This window comes from Cherax quadricarinatus, chromosome 19, assembly GCF_038502225.1.
Source record: "Cherax quadricarinatus isolate ZL_2023a chromosome 19, ASM3850222v1, whole genome shotgun sequence".
Lineage (NCBI taxonomy): Eukaryota > Metazoa > Arthropoda > Malacostraca > Decapoda > Parastacidae > Cherax > Cherax quadricarinatus.
This window is the reverse complement of record NC_091310.1, coordinates 7,136,055-7,154,450: the sequence shown is the minus strand read 5'-3', so window position 1 is coordinate 7,154,450 and position 18,396 is coordinate 7,136,055. Positions and strand designations below refer to the sequence as shown.

General features: G+C 37.2%; 1 protein-coding gene across 1 annotated transcript in view; it reads left to right on the top strand.

The window, feature by feature from the left end:
* Positions 1 to 18,396, top strand: part of LOC128688155 (retinol dehydrogenase 11) — a 645,869-nt gene that overhangs the window by 548,516 nt on the left and 78,957 nt on the right. Inside the window, exons 3-4 of the mRNA XM_053775864.2 lie at positions 6,634 to 6,726; positions 14,398 to 14,522. Coding sequence (XP_053631839.2) covers positions 6,634 to 6,726; positions 14,398 to 14,522 — 218 coding nt within the window. The remainder of the gene's footprint in view (positions 1 to 6,633; positions 6,727 to 14,397; positions 14,523 to 18,396) is intronic.

Genomic DNA, 18,396 nt, shown 5'->3' with positions numbered 1-18,396 from the left:
CTGTGGCTACCTTGCAAATCCACTGTAAGTAATTAACACACAAGTCTCCTACTCTGGATTACTTGTAATCACTGTAAATAATTAAATTCACAAGCTTCTCTAGCCTACCTGGCCTGCCTGTAAATTACTGCAAATAACAACTTCTGTGTATAGTCAGCTTGGCCTAGCCTCTGAGTAACTTTGACCTAGGTGTGCTAACTTAACCTAACTTTTTTAAACTGGTTCCTAACTGTGGCCTAGCTATGATAGCTTAACCTAACTCTGTAAAACTGGTTCTTAACTGTAGCCTAGCTATGATAGCTTAACCTAACTGTGGCCTAGCTATGATAGCTTAACCTAACTCTGTAAAACTGGTTCCTAACTGTGGCCTAGCTATGATAGCTTAACCTAGCTATTCCACATCCGGTTTTCGAAGGACCACTTTTGTGAAAATTTGTGTGGACTGCCTCCAAGTGAGTCGCCTACCCTGGCAAACTCTGTTGACACCGAGCTCTGAGGTGGGTACCTCAGCCTCACAAGTGGCTTATAGGACAGATTTTCACAAATGATTGGTATTGCAAGAAACCTTGCCTGCATGCACGTATAAAGGACTAACTTACTTGGTGTTGCAGCATATATCCTGATCTTCAACTTCCTAAGCCTAGCTTTAGCCCCCTTGGACTTCCCCTTGGGAACCACGTGCAACCGGGAGCATTAATTCCTGCAATATTCAATTGTTATTAGTGTCCTGCCTGCACCTCAGAAATTCCTATATCCAAGAGGGTATGTATCCCCTAGTATAACTATGCAGACTCAGACGCTAGCTTCAGACGACTCTGAGACGCTGGTACTTACTGGGCATACTCTCTCTGTAGCACGCCGAGCCCTCAGTTAACTCAACCCACAATCTCCTAAGTCACTGGCCAGATCCTACGGGAAAAGGTGAATATCTCGTCTTACTGTATGGGCTGATGGAGGAGATCATCTACGGTACATCGAGGTGTCTCTACCAGATTTCCCCAGGTCTCAGATGTGAAGACACGTGGGGGCGCCGCCTGATGTTCACGGCACGTCTTGTCCAGTCGAAGTCTATCGTAAGAAGGACGCTATTCTGTCTTTGTGACCTGCGCCCCGCCATTCAAGCTAGGGCTGCCAGTTCTCCCTAGCTAACTTATCCTAATGTTTGCCTACATTATCGGCCTATTACTACCTATGTTAAGGTCTTAGGTCTACTCTATCATTATCTACAGATGCCTTAGTAAACCTAATATGAGTGTACTACCAGTAAACCTACCTACTCCTTCACTGAAGAGTAAATCTATAAATTAAATAAGCTTACCAACCGCCAACCAGAGAATGCCGTGTTTGGGAGGGTTTAAGGGCCGCTCGGCTCAGACGACCAGACGCTCATGCTGGATCTGAGCTGTGGAACTATTTGGACCAAATAAATTTCCACACACAGTAACGTCTCGTATTTCAAGAAAAGAAACTAATGAAAGTCACTCCACTCCACTAAGTACCATTATAATACTGGTTAGTTGCTACTACAACACTGTATTCTGCTATTCACTGGTATCACTAGATTATATGCGAGTACACTAGCAGGCCAGGAAGATTATTAAAAACAGCTGACCTGTGGTAAGTTTCTGGCGACTTCTGGCACCTTCCTCTATAGGCTTATCACTTCATTTACAAATTCACCTGTTTTCAAATGACACTTTAGCTTTTATCATCAATATACTAGGGAGCCACTGTAGTATACACTATACACTATGTATACTCAATGATATCAGGGAGTAGTAGTAACAAAAATAATACAATATGGAAGAGCAATTAATTCGTACATGAGTAAAAGGATATAAAAGCTATTACTTGGGTAACATAAAAATAGGTTGGACAAATATAGACTGGAAAGAGGCAGGTTTTTTTTTTTTTTTTTTTTTTTTTTTTCAGTGTTCACTCTGTAATGTGCTTTGTGTAGTATAACAGGAGAGACTATGTGATGGCAGGGTTTACTGTTTTCAGGAGGATTCTTGCTAAGACTTCGGAGATGGTGAAGCTGCCGTTGTTTTGTTTAATTGTATTCGAAACAGCGATCAGTGCTGATTCAAGACACTTGCGCAGACGAAAGTGCCTTGAATCAGCACTGATCGCTGTTTCGAATACAATTAAACAAAACAACGGCAGCTTCACCATCTCTGAAGTCTTAGCAAGAATCCTCCTGAAAACAGTAAACCCTGCCATCACATAGTCTCTCCTGTTATACTACACAAAGCACATTACAGAGAGTGAACACTGAAAAAAAAAAAAAAAAAAAAAAAAAACTGCCTCTTTCCAGTCTATATTTGTCCAACCTATTTTTATGTTACCCAAGTAATAGCTTTTATATCCTTTTACTCATGTACGAATTAATTGCTCTTCCATATTGTATTATTTTTGTTACTACTACTACTACTACTACTACTACTACTACTACTACTACTACTACTACTACTACCACCACTAGTGAACATCGAAATGTTACCTCACTAGTATTGCACCTCACTCAGAGCCTTTATATACCCTCTGTTTCCATGTATTGTTTGTAATGGCTTGATAAAGCTCCTGGAGAGCGAAACGTTGCCACAATAAATGTCACATTAGTTGCACTTGTGTCCTTTTACTTTACATAAAGTCAGTTAGTGTTTAGTGAACAACTTAACATCTCAGCCAGTGTTCAGTAAATAATTTAACACGTTAGCCAGTGTTCAGTGAACAATTTAACATGTCAGCCAGTGTACAGTGAACAACTTAGCATGTCAGCCAGAGTTCAGTGTAGAACATAACATGACAGCCTGTGTTCATTGAGCAAATTAAAATGTCAACAGGTGTTTAGTGAACAGCTTGATACGTCAGCCAGTTTTCATTGAACAACTGATCGTGTCAACCAGTGTTCAGTGAGCAATGTATCATGCGAGCCAGTGCTCAGTGAACAACTTAACGTGTAAGCCAGTGTTCACTGAACAACTTATCATGTCAGCCAGCTTTCAGTGAGCAAGTCGGCATGCCGGCCAGTGTTCGGTGAACAACTTAACACGTCAGCAAGTGTTCAGTGAACAATTTAAAATATAAACGAGTGTTAAGTGAGCAACTTAACGTGTCATCTAATGTCCAGTGAGCAACTTAACGTGTCAGTCAGTGTTCATTGAACGACTAAACATGTCTTCCAGGTTTATTGAACAGCTTAACGTGTCAGCCAGTAACATATCAGCCAGTGTTCAGTGAACAACGTAACGTGTCACGCAGTACTCAGTGAACAATTTAACATGTGAGACAGAGTTCAGGGAACAACTAAACATGTAAATTAGTGTTCAGTGAACAACTTAACATGTCAGGATGTTCTCAGTGAACACATCCAATTTAATATGTGAGCCAGTGTTCAGTGAACAACTTATGTAACATATCACTCAATGTTCAGTGAACATCTTAACATATCAGTCAGTGTTCAGTGAACTACTTAATATGTAAGGCAGGGTTCAATTAACAACTTAACATGTAAGCCAGTGTTTAGTGAACAACATAACGTGTAAGCCAGTGTTCAGTGAACACCTTAACATATCAGCCAGTGTTCTCTTAAAAAACTTAACATGTAAGCTAGTGTCCAGTGAACAACTTAACATGTCACCCAGTGTTCAGTGAATAACCTGACTTGTCAGCCAGTGCTCAGTGAATAACTGAACATGTCCGCGAGGGTTCCTTGAGCAATTTATCATGTCAGCCTGTGTTCAGTGAATAACTTAACATGTTAGCCAGTGTTCATTGAACAATTTAATTTGTCAATCATTGTTCAGTGAACAGCATGTAACATGTAACCTAGGGTTCAATGAACAATCTAACATGTAAGCCAGTGTATAGTGTTCAACTTAACCTATAAGCCAGTGTTCAGTGAACACCTTAACATATCAGCCAGTAATCAGTAAACATCTTAACATGCAAGCCAGTGTTCAATTAACAACTTAGCATGGCAGCCAGTGTTCAGTAAATAACCTAATATGTCAACAAGTGTTCAATGAACAATTTATGTTAGTCAGTATTCAGTGAACAAGTTAGCATGTGAGTCAGTGATCAGTGAGCAACTTAACATGTCAGCCAGTTTTCAGTCAACAACTTAACATGTCAGCCAGTGTTCATTGAACAACTTAACATGTAAACCAGTGTTCAGTGGGCAAGTTAACATGTTAGCCAGTTATCAGTGAACAATATAACATGTCTGCCGGTGTTCAGTGAATGACATGTTATATAAATCAGTGTTCAGTGAGCAATTTAACATGTCAGCAACTGTTAAGTGAACAACTTAACATGTAAGACAGCGTTCAGTGAGCAACTTATGTAAGCCAGTGTTCAGTGAGCAACATAGCATGTGAGCCAGTGTTAAATGAACAATTTAACATGTCAGCAAGTGTCCAGTGAACAACTTAACATGTCAGCCAGTGTTCAGTGAACAATTTAACATGTCAGCCAGTGTCCAGTGAACAACTTAACATGTCAGCCAGTGTTCAGTGAACAACTTAACATGTCAGCCAGTGTTCAGTGAACAACTTAACATGTCACCCAGTGTCCAGTGAACAAATTAACATGTTAGCCAGATTTCAGTGAAAAACTTAACATGTTAGCCAGTGTTCAGTGAACAAATTAACATGTCAGATAGTGTTCAGTGAACAAATTAACATTGTTGGCAGTGTTCAGTGAACAACTTAATATGTCAGCTAGTTTTCAGTGAACAACTTAACATGTGAGTTAGTGTTCAGTGAACAACTTAACATGTCAGCCAGTGTTCAGTGAACAACTTAACATATCAACCAGTGTTCAGTGAACAACTTAACATGTCACCCAGTGTCCAGTGAACAACTTGACATGTGAGCCAGTGTTCTGTGAACAAATTAACATGTCAGCCAGTGTTCAGTGAACAAATTAACATGATAACCAGTGTTCAGTGAACAACTTAACATGTCAGCCAGTTTTCAGTGAACAACTTAACATGTCAGATAGCGTTTAGTGAACAACATAACATGTCAGCCAGTGTTTATTGGACAATTTAACATGTCACTCAGTGTTCAGTGAACAACTTAACGTATCAGCCAGTGTTCAGTGACCTACTTAATATGTAAGGTAGGGTTCAATTAACAACTCAACATGTCAGCCAGTGTTCAGTGAATAACCTGACATGTCAGCCAGCGTTCAGTGAATAATTGAACATGCCCGCGAGTGTTCATTGAGCAATTTATCATGTCAGCCTGTGTTCAGTGAATAACTTAACATGTAAGCCAGTCTTCAGTGAACACCTTAACATATCAGCCAGTATTCACTGAACAACTTAACATGTAAGCCAGTGTTCAATGAGCAACTTAACATGTCAGCCTGTGTTCAGTGAATAACCTGACATGTCAACCAGCGTTCAGCGAATAATTGAACATATCCGCGAGTGTTCATTGAGCAATTTATCATATCAGCCTGTGTTCAGTGAATAACTTAACATGTCAGCCAGTGTTCATTGAACAACTTGTCAGTCATTGTTCAGTGAACAATATGTAACATGTAATCTAGGGTTCAATGAACAATCTAACATGTAAGCCAGTGTATAGTGTGCAACTTAACATATAAGCCAGTGTTCAGTGAACACCTTAACATATCAGCCAGTGTTCAGTAAACATCTTAACATGTAAGCCAGTGTTCAATTAACAACTTAGTATGGCAGCTTGTGTTCAGTAAACAACCTTATATGTCAGCCAGTGTTCAGTGAACAAGTTAACATGTCAGCCAGTGTTAAATGAACAACTTAACATGTCAGCCAGTGTTCAGTGAACAACTTAACATGTCAGCCAGTGTTCAGTGAGCAACTTAACATGTCAGCCATTGTTCATTGAGCAACTTGACATGTCAGTCAGTGTTCAGCGAACAACTTAACATGCAAATCAGTGTTCAGTTAACAAGCTAACGTGTAAATCACTTTTCAGTGGACAATTTAACCATAGAAATCAGTGTTCATTGAATATTTTAATATGTAAATCAGTGTTCAGTGAACACTTTTTCATGTAAATCAGTGTTCCGTAAACGGCTTTACGTCTAAACTACTGTTCAATGAACAGTTTAACATTTGAACGAGATTTCAGTGAACATCTTAACATTCAAGCCAAAGTTCACTGAACATCCTAACATTCCAGCCAGAGTTCAGTGAACATGTTAACATTCAAGGTAGGGTTTAGTGAAATCTTAACATTCAAGTCGGTGTTCAGTTAGTAGCAACTTGCACGTCAGTGTTCTGGGACAGCTTAACATGTTATTGCTTCACAGGTATCTGGAAGGAGTTAGTGTATTATGCACCCCGGACCCATCCCTTGGGTAGTCCAAGGGTTACAGTGTCACATAATGGGTCCTGGGACTGGACCCAAAAGTATCAGGAAGGAAATAACTTGGTAATAATAAGACAACTTAACATACTAATGTTTCACAGATGTCGGGAGGGAGACAACTTAACATAGTAATGTTTGACAGGTATCGGGAAGAAGACAACTTAACATAGTAATGTTTTACAGGTATCGGGAAGGAGACAACTTAACATAGTAATGTTTGACAGGTATCGGGAAGGAGACAACTTAACATAGTAATGTTTGACAGGTATCGGGAAGGAGACAGCTCGGGACTTGGCTCAGCGAGGCGCCCGGGTCATCCTTGCTTGTCGTAATGTTGAGAAAGCTGAGAGAATTGCAGGTCAGTCTGATCTGAAGTTGCATATCACACTTTACATGTTTTTTTATATTAATGTTATTGTAATGTTAATGTTTTATTTATATTTAATAACTAGATTTTTTCTTTGTGTTGAGAATTAACTCCAGTTTGGAAAGGGATGGGATAACTCTCAGCCCCTTCAGCCCTCTGAGGGGCCTAGCTCTCTCAGAAGAGGCTTCTGATGTCAGGGCATTCTCTGCTCCTTACTAGAATCTCTGAACAATTGCAAATATGAGGTTAAGCCTGGATCAGTTGCTCATTCCCTATGACAAGTAAAATCCAAAGGAAAACATCTGATACCTGATAAACAAGGTAAGGGTATTATGACTTCCAGATCACAGCTGAACAACAAGAAAACAGCTCTTTTGTGTTGAACTCTGTTGCAAAAGCTAGCAGAGAATGTCTATAAAGCTGAAGTCAGCATTTCCTTTGTAGGATAAGGAGGTACAGCGCTCCGCAGTGCTCAGAAGTCACAGAACCTCCCACAGAGGACAATGACAGCGGTAAAGATCGTGGTCGTTGACTCTGAAATACTGACAATCTCCACTAGGAAGTAAAGTAATGCAAATACGAGTGACGTAATCCATGGTAAAGTCACGATAAAGTGTGTTTAACATGTTCCGCTGTGTTCACCCAGGCATAATCGAACATTGGGGAAATTTCTACCTTCCGTGGACAATACGAATGGTGATAGACAAAAGTGACTGTACCGACGCGTTGCGAGTGATAGGACATTATTGCGATGTATCAGGGGAAGCAGCCTACTCAAGCCATCATTTTTGAGGTCACTGAACATTCCCTACTAGATGCTTGGGGCATTTGGGTCAGTTACAATACCCAAGTAAGTCCGGTTAAACACATATTGGCTAGTGTTTGCTGCAGCTAATAGGTAGATAATGGATTTGATTGGGGTTACTAACAGACCTCATGATCTAATGGAGATACGCCCAACAAACATGAAGAACCTGTCACATTTCAAGGCAGATGTGAAATACTTGACATATACGCTCCTTCGGGGCAAAGTTAACCAAGTTACTCCATCTCTTCAGCCTTCTGTGGAATCATCTGTAGTTACGTTGAGGTCAGATCCAGAGAGATGCTGCTAAAATCTGGACTACAAAACCAAGCTAAGTTTTCCTCTGTTATTTTGTCATACTAACGGGAAAATTTAGTAAAAGTGTTTCCACACGGTGGCTCTGCAGTTCATGAAAGATATCCTTATATTGCTTAACTTCTGTCCCATATACGTCAATACAGCCAGAATAATTAGTGCAGAGTGCGGGATAAGTTTATAATGCAGTTAAGTATTAGTGTTGATGACCTGAAGAAAATCACGTTTGGTATTCACAAGCTTTCACATGGACACTAATATTACAATTTCTTGGATTATAAGGGCAAATTAAGACATATTAGCCCTGAACTAATTCTATCATACTACTGAGAATCATCAGTTTTGAAGCCATACTGAAGAGGTATTGTCTTGTTATCTAAGTTACTACAATATCCTACAACACAATAGTTCATTAAGTTTGAAGTTGATCAAAGTTTGCATTATAAAGTTAACAACGTTGAAGATGAAGGTAATTGTGTGAGGACTCACAAATTATCATATGAAAATATTTTTTTAAATTTCCTCTAATTTATTCTACAAAAAAAAAGGCAAATTAAGACCCACCCAGGACTAAATCAGTCCAAACTTTCCTCTAGCTGACTTGTAGCAGCGTATAAGGTTAAAGTAAATATGCATGTAAGTAATTAGTTCATTATCATTAAAAATATTGGTACATAATGTACTCATTTTTTACATAGTTCTTGAGCACACAGATGTTATGTGCACATATATAACAATTATGTTAATTTAACTTAAGATCAATAAAGTCACACTGATCTGTTTCTGACCACAAGAGACTTTCTCCAATTATTTCACATAACCAACTTAATTAATAGAACTGCCACATTAAAACTTACTTAACTTTAAGTTAAAACGAAGCTTTGAGGATAACAGGTCAGCAGTGTAAGTTTCAAACCAACCTGAAGAAGCGTTCAACAGCTACCTCACAGAATGAGACTTTTGTTAGTCATCACAGACTAACGCAAAACAAATTTCCTGATATTTGATGTTAATCACAAATGTTATATTTTACTGAAAGGAAAACACTAAAACAGTAAGGGTCAAATAGCACTTGTAAAATGTTAATCATTTAAATGCAATGTATGAAAATGCAGGATAAGTTCAAGTCCTTGGATCAAGAACCTCTTACCAGCATCAAGGTAAAGTAATGAAAAATTTTTGATAATGGTATAAAATTTAAAAATAGAAAGTATGAAGATAGATCTAACAAGAACAACTTTCTTCTCAGTAACAAACACGAGTCTTGAATTTTCTCCAGTTATCACATGGAAATAAAATGTGGGAATAACCAATGTAAAATTGTCCATAAGACATCCAGGACAGTAAATAATATCAGGAATCTTGTCTTATTTACAGTACATCACCATTGAAAGTTTGAAACCGAGCGAGTAAGACGTTCTCAAGTTTTAAGCTAAAATTTGTTGAAAGAAAAATAGAATGTTTCTGATAATGTTATGAAAATACTGAAGTTTATTCTTTTCTTATTTATATACGATTTAAAAATCACTATTATCGAATAAGAAAAAATAATTTGATTGGAATATTTTTAATAAAATCTAATATAATAAAATTTGTTTAAAACATTTGATAATTTACCCCCAGACAACCCATAAAGCAATACAAAAATACTTTAAATTAAGCTGCACCAATGATTAAGATTTGAAGCCAGTCTGAAGCAGCATTCCTTAGATATTGAATATAAATATCACTATCTTTTAAATAAAACTGGTAAACGTTGATTTATATCAGCCAATAAGAGCACGAACTTCACCTTCAGTAAACCACAATATTGGTAAAAATTTGATGCCGATCAGATGAGTCATTCTGCAGTTATAACATGGAGTCCAAGTTTTATTGACTCTTTTACTGTGCTGACAAATTTACTAACACAAACAAAAGTGTCAGATTTATCAGCCATTAAATAATAAAGTTGTTCAGAAGTAATAAACTGAAATTAATTTATCCTCGTTAAACGAGAATAATATTCAAGTGTTAAACTGTGCACTTGTTGTGAAGTGTTCACAACTTGTTGTGAAGTGTTCACAACTTGTTGTGAAGTGTTCACAACTTGTTGTGAAGTGTTCACAACTTGTTGTGAAGTGTTCACAACTTGTTGTGAAGTGTTCACAACTTGTTGTGAAGTGTTCACAACTTGTTGTGAAGTGTTCACAACTTGTTGTGAAGTGTTCACAACTTGTTGTGAAGTGTTCACAACTTGTTGTGAAGTACTCATAACTTATTGTGAAGTGCTCACAACTTCTTGTGAAGTGTTCACAACTTGTTGTGAAGTGTTCACAACTTCTTGTGAAGTGCTCACAACTTCTTGTGAAGTGTTCACAACTTGTTGCGAAGTGTTCACAACTTGTCGTGAAGTGCTCACAACTTCTTGTGAAGTGCTCACAACTTCTTGTGAAGTGTTCGCAACTTGTTGTCAAGTGCCCACAACTTGTTGTCAAGTGCCCACAACTTGTTGTCAAGTGCCCACAACTTGTTGTCAAGTGCCCACAACTTGTTGTCTTTACATTCAAGCCAGAATTCAGTGAATATCTTAACATTCACACAGAATTTTAGTTAACATCTTAACATTCAAGCCAAAGTTCACTGAACATCCTAACATTCCAGCCAGAGTTCAGTGAACATGTTAACATTCAAGGTAGGGTTTAGTGAAATCTTAACATTCAAGTCGGTGTTCAGTTAGTAGCAACTTGCACGTCAGTGTTCTGGGACAGCTTAACATGTTATTGCTTCACAGGTATCTGGAAGGAGTTAGTGTATTATGCACCCCGGACCCATCCCTTGGGTAGTCCAAGGGTTACAGTGTCACACCTGGGTATCTTTATTTGAAGATGTTTCGCCATTCAGTAACGTTTCACTCCAGTACAGAGAATATATGCAAAGACAGAAAAAGTTGAGGGACTAACTGTCTCATATTCTGTCTTCTGTGTATTGTTCAGCAAGACTGAGGGACTGATACCTTATATTCTACTGTGCTCATATCTCTGTACTGAACTGGTAAAGACAGTGTTGCAGGAATTTCTTTAGATAAAGATAGCCAAGTGTAACACATGTGTCTGATCCCTCACCTTGTTGACATTGCATACCATTATAATAGTCATAATTCTCTCAAGATGTCCACGATCTACAGCTCACAGCTTATAATTCAATTCAATTCAATTCAGTTCAAGTTTATTCTCTATAATGGTTACGATGTGGGGTTTACAGGTTTTGGGTATTTTGTGGTTTACATGTTATAAAATACTAATTACAGAGGGGGCCACTAGGACACCTAGCATAGCTAGGCATTTCGAGCAGACTTAGATTAATTCTTAACATTAAATCATTACAGATTATAATATTTTAAGGCTAAGTGACTTCATCATAATTTTTGAGTTTAGCAATGTGAATGCTTTTGTTTTGGCACAATACAAAGTGTCTATATTTGAGTATCATAAGCAAACTTATGACTAGTTAGGATTTATTATTTTCAGATTAAGATTAGTATTTCTGGGTTTATAGTCAGTGGGTGAGTGAATGTAATTGTGAACCACCAGGTGGTTATCATGTAGTTAGTTGTCAGGGTGGATCAGGGAGATAAGATGTTTTCTAACTGTAGTTTTGAAAGTGATGAATGTGTCTGCAGTTCTAGAGTTTTCAGGTAGGGTGTTCCAGATTTTAGGTCTTTTGAAATACATTGAATTTTTGTAAAGGATTTTTATCAACAGTTTAACTCTCTCAAAAACCCAGAACCTGTAGAACAGATCTCTCAAGAGCCATTGACAATATAGATCAGTATCCTCAGAAGGCTCAGGAGCTTGAACTACACCGAATATGAGACAAATCAGATAGAAAAGGTTGGCTGTGTAGGATTTTATACGCATTTGTACTTATGAATCCCACTCATGGAATCTGGTCTTCTATGCATGGAAACATAATAGAGTATAGGATTTTTAGATATAATTAAAGGCTTGAATAACCTTATATTTCCTAAATTACTGCGGAAAGCATAATGTAACTCAATATATATTTTATTGCTATTAATATAGTGTAGTAAACACGACATAACAGTTCTGTTTTTCAGCTTGATATTCCAATTCATATTTCCCCAGAGAGGTAAATAACCCACACTTTTTTTTTATTAAAATCGGCATATTAGCTTATTAAATAAAATTTGCATATTGGCCCAATAAAATCCAATCCTTTCTTAACGAGAGATACATAAGCTTTATAAGCTTGAAGCCTATGTGCAGAAATATTTATAGTTATTGCTTAGAAATCCAAAATCAATCCTAACTTTCCACTAAGTAAATGTAACAGTGTTACGAAGAATCATTCTCAAGTTATTACACAGAATTAGATGTGATTGGTAATGTCAGTAAAAACTCGAACTAAATCCATCTGAACATATCTTAATCAAATTTAACTAAATAAAAACAAATCATGACAAACCATAGATAACCTAATCTAACAAAATATTAACAAGCCAAACAAAACCGAACCTAACTCATGACACTGTTAAAGTAGTGAACGTGAATGTGGAGAGTAAACATGAGTTACTGCACTTGTTTAAGTACTGCTCAGTAAATAAGCCCGACCAGGATGCTCAGAAATGAGCACGTTATTTATTCTATCTTACTACACTGTATATCAACTCAGGATGGTCATTTTGATCTCATTTGAAATACTGATTATCATATCTTTCACAGATTTTTTAATGTAAAAATAGCGATCTAATGTGTTTCCTGTAAGGTTATCAGTGAAAGAAAGTTGAGAAATCAGATTTCTCGTGCCATATAACATATTTGGTTCTTAAGATATGATAAGAGGTGATTTCCAAAGGCCTACGGGGTTTCATGGGGGTATTCCCTTGAAAAAATAAGGGATTTTCTTGTTTTGCTCCTCTTCGGCATCTATTACTGATGAGCCATGGGTAAACTTTAACACCATGGGTAAACTTTAACACCATGGGTAAACTTTAACACCATGGGTAAACTTTAACACCATGGGTAAACTTTAACACCATGGGTAAACTTTAACACCATGGGTAAACTTTAACACCATGGGTAAACTTTAACACCATGGGTAAACTTTAACACCTTGGGTAAACTTTAACACCATGGGTAAACTTTAACACCATGGGTAAACTTTAACATCATGGGTAAACTTTAACACCATGGGTAAACTTTAACACCATGGGTAAACTTTAACACCATGGGTAAACTTTAACACCATGGGTAAACTTTAACACAATGGGTAAACTTTAACACCATGGGTAAACTTTAACACCATGGGTAAACTTTAACACCATTGGTAAACTTTAACACAATGGGTAAACTTTAACACCATGGGTAAACTTTAACACCATGGGTAAACTTTAACACCATGGGTAAACTTTAACACCATGGGTAAACTTTAACACCATGGGTAAACTTTAACACCATACGTAAACTTTAACACCATGGGTAAACTTTAACACCATACGTAAACTTTAACACCATACGTAAACTTTAACACCATGGGTAAACTTTAACACCATGGGTAAACTTTAACACCATGGGTAAACTTTAACACCATACGTAAACTTTAACACCATGGGTAAACTTTAACACCATACGTAAACTTTAACACCATGGGTAAACTTTAACACCATGGGTAAACTTTAACACCATACGTAAACTTTAACACCATGGGTAAACTTTAACACCATACGTAAACTTTAACACCATGGGTAAACATTAACACCATGGGTAAACTTTAACACCATGGGTAAACTTTAACACCATGGGTAAACATTAACACCATGGGTAAACTTTAACACCATGGGTAAACTTTAACACCATACGTAAACTTTAACACCATGGGTAAACTTTAACACCATAGAAAAACTATAACACTCCATCTAAATCAAGACAGGTGAGCCAGGTCCTCTGCACTACCGTTGATACCACCACTATTATTCATGTCACACAGGTACCATACATAACACACACGTAGGCACAACTTACTGTGTGTTGTAAATCATAGCATAAGGCACTAGACAGTACTGGTCAAGGTCTCATCATAACCATCTTACACTGTGAGTGACAGGTGGCTGTTCCAGATAAGATAATAAGCATTCGAATCCACATTGTTGCTGCCCATGATAACATAGAAAGATTCTGTTTCTGCTGATGTTATAACAGAGTATAGATGCAGCACACTACTGATGTTTACTTTTCAAAAAAAATTGCCGAAGGTGGCATTTACTAATAGTTTATTCCAGACGCTAAATTACACTAGTTTTACAATATAATCATTATTATAAATATCGTTATGTCATCCTTATTTTAAAATATTATTACTATCATTACCACTGCATTAATAATTTTATCACTAATCACAGACAACATGTTTGAGTTATTTAGCGATTTTTGGATTTATAAGGCAGTTTTATTTGTTAAAGTTGGAATAACGTAATAACCACTTTGTATTTACTTTCTCAGTAAAGATGTACTTGATCTCGATCTTTTTGCCATCATTTACAGAGGACATCAAGAAGACTACAGGCAACACAGATGTGGTAGTGCGGCAGGTAGACACCTCAGACCTGACCTCCGTCAGGAAGTTTGCTGAAGACATCCTACGCACAGAGACTTCTCTCCATATCCTGGTAAGCTCGCTCAAGATATCTTAAATAATGAGAATGCATTTTATATCGTAGTAAGTTCAGTCAATGCACGGACACCATATTTTGATAAGGTCACTCACAGCATCCTACACACAGAGACCATACTTTATATCCTATAAGGTCAAGAAGTGATTCCCTTGTTTACTTAAAGCATGTTTGATACATCGTATTTTAGTAAGTGTACTTAAAGTATTATACACAGAGAGACCACATTGCGTATCCTGTAAAGTTCATTTAAGGCAGCTTTCATGTAAGAACAAATAAGGATTATAAGCCCTTGACTCAGTCATCATTGTTGAAATAACCAATAAGAGGCACAGCAAAATATTAATGCATTTCGGTCACTGTATCATCTGAGAAAAGTACATCTGTATTGCATTACCACAGCCTCAGATATCTCAGGTATCTCAGTTACATCAGTATTGCATTACCACAGCCTCAGGTATCTCAGTTACATCAGTATTGCATTACCACAGCCTCAGGTATCTCAGTTACATCAGTATTGCATTACCACAGCCTCAGGTATCTCAGTTACATCAGTATTGCATTACCACAGCCTCAGGTATCTCAGTTACATCAGTATTGCATTACCACAGCCTCAGGTATCTCAGTTACATCAGTATTGCATTACCACAGCCTCAGGTATCTCAGTTACATCAGTATTGCATTACCACAGCAGGTATCTCAGGTATTGCATTACACAGTCAGGTATCATTACATCAGTATTGCATTACCACAGCCTCAGGTATCTCAGTTACATCAGTATTGCATTACCACAGCCTCAGGTATCTCAGTTACATCAGTATTGCATTACCACAGCCTCAGGTATCTCAGTTACATCAGTATTGCATTACCACAGCCTCAGGTATCTCAGTTACATCAGTATTGCATTACCACAGCCTCAGGTATCTCAGTTACATCAGTATTGCATTACCACAGCCTCAGGTATCTCAGTTACATCAGTATTGCATTACCACAGCCTCAGGTATCTCAGTTACATCAGTATTGCATTACCACAGCCTCAGGTATCTCAGTTACATCAGTATTGCATTACCACAGCCTCAGGTATCTCAGTTCATGATGTATCAACAGTACAATGTGGCATAAATTTCTAATTCAAGAAAATATTAGCGTTGAAGTTTTCAGTGAATTGTAAGAAGGATAAACAAATTATCACGAGGAAACTATTATATAAATTTATTCAATAAAAAGTCATATTAAGGCATAAACAGTCCAAAATCAACTCAAACCTTCAACCAAGAATCACCAACTTAAGAGGAATTCTTTTGTTATCTCACAACAAGCAGTACAAACACATTAAGGTTGAAGTCGTTCACTTGCTGCATTATCAACTTATTTAAAGACGTTATATATGTAAATATATATATATATATATATATATATATATATATATATATATATATATATATATATATATATATATATATATATATATATATATATATATATATATATATATATATATATATATATATATATATATATATATATATTTATATATATATAGATAATATATATATATATATATATATATATAGATATATATATATATATATATATATATATATATATATATATATATATTTATATATATACATATATATTAATATATATATATATATATATATATATATATATATTATATATATATATGTATATATATATATATATATATAATAAAAATATATATATATTACATATATATTATATATATATGTATATATATTTATATATATATATATATATATATATATATATATATATATATATGTATGTATATTATAATTTTTTTTTTCAACAAGTCGGCCGTCTCCCACCGAGGCAGGGTGACCCAAAGAGAAAGAAAATCCCTAAAAAGAAAATACTTTCATCATCATTCAACACTTTCACCTCACTCACACATAATCACTGTTTTTGCAGAGGTGCTCAGAATACAACAGTTTAGAAGTACATACGTATAAAAATACACAATATATCCCTCCAAACTGCCAATATCCCAAACCCCTCCTTTAGAGTGCAGGCATTGTACTTCCCATTTCCAGGGCTCAAGTCCGGTTATATAAAATAACCGGTTTCCCTGAATCCCTTCACTAAATATTACCCTGCTCACACTCCAACAGATCGTCAGGTCCCAAATACCATTTATCTCCATTCACTCCTATCTAACACGGTCACGCACGCTTGCTGGAAGTCCAAGCCCCTCGCCCACAACACTTCCTTTACCCCCTCCCTCCAGCCTTTTCGAGGACGACCCCTACCCCGCCTTCCTTCCCCTACAGATTTATACGCTCTCCATGTCATTCTACTTTGATCCATTCTCTCTAAATGACCAAACCACCTCAACAACCCCTTTTCAGCCCTCTGACTAATACTTTTATTAACTCCACACCTTCTCCTAATTTCCGCACTCCGAATTTTCTGCATAATATTTACACCACACATTGCTCTTAGACAGGACATCTCCATTGCCTCCAACCGCCTCCTTGCTGCAGCATTTACAACCCAAGCTTCACACCCATATAAGAGTGTTGGTACTACTATACTCTCATACATTCCCTTCTTTGCCTCCATAGATAACTTTTTGTCTCCACATATACCTCAATGCACCACTAACCTTTTTTTCCTTCATCAGTTCTATGATTAACCTCATCCTTCATAAATCCATCCGCTGACACGTTAACTCCCAAATATCTGAAAACATTCACTTCTTCCATACTCCTCCTCTCCAATTTGATATCCAATTTTTCTTTATCTAAATCATTTTATACTCTCATCACCTTACTCTTTTCTATGTTCACTTTCAACTTTCTACCTTTACACACATTCCCAAACTCGTCCACTAACCTTTGCAATTTTTCTTTAGAATCTCCCATAAGCACAGTATCATCAGCAAAAAGCAACTGTGTCACTTCCCATTTTGTATTTAATTCCCCATAATTTAATCCCACCCCTCTCCCGAACACCCTAGCATTTACTTCTTTTACAACCCCATCTATAAATATATTATAGATGGGGTTGTATATATATATATATATATTATATATATATATATTATTTATATATATTATATATATATATATATATATATTTTTTTTTATATATTTAGACAAAATACATTGACGAAACATTCACAAAAATATGATACAAAGTAAAACAACATAGGTAACTCAGAGGTACATCTCGAATACTTCGTCCAGCTCCCCTGCGGTGGGCCGCGTGCCCAGAATGCTGCAGGCATTTCCTCTCTGGATCGCAACACTGAGTCTCTGAAAGAGGAAGCTGGTCGCCCTGTGGTCCTTGGTTTCTATGATGAGCTTTTCACCCAGCTCTTTGAGGAACTTTAGAGCACACTTGCCCCATGCTCCAAGGGTCTCCGACCCTATTGGAATGAAGTTATAGCAAGGGGGAAGGTCTTCATATTTTCGGATCTTCTGGGTCTCCCTGTGGCTGGCAGCTCCACCCCCTTCCACTACAGAGTATGGCAAGTAGGTGTCTGCCAATGTGGCAGCACAGGTGTAGTCCCAGGCAATCTGCTTTCCATCCTTCCAGGGTAGCATAGTGGCTCCATCAGGACGCTTTTGACTTCCATCAGACCTCTGTACTTGGGGTTCCCGTTGAGCTGGGCAACGGGCTGTGGCGAGGCTTCTCTTTATTATGTCATTGATCTCCTCATGTCTGGCATACTTCCCTTCTGCTGTGTGACACACGAGACCATGGAGTCCGAATTGATCAGCTGTCGCCCTGCCGCAAATACACCTATGTTCGGTGAGGATGGGGGCGGCTAGGCGAAGAGCAACACCAATCCGAATGGCCTGTGGGTCGAGACGGGTGCCCA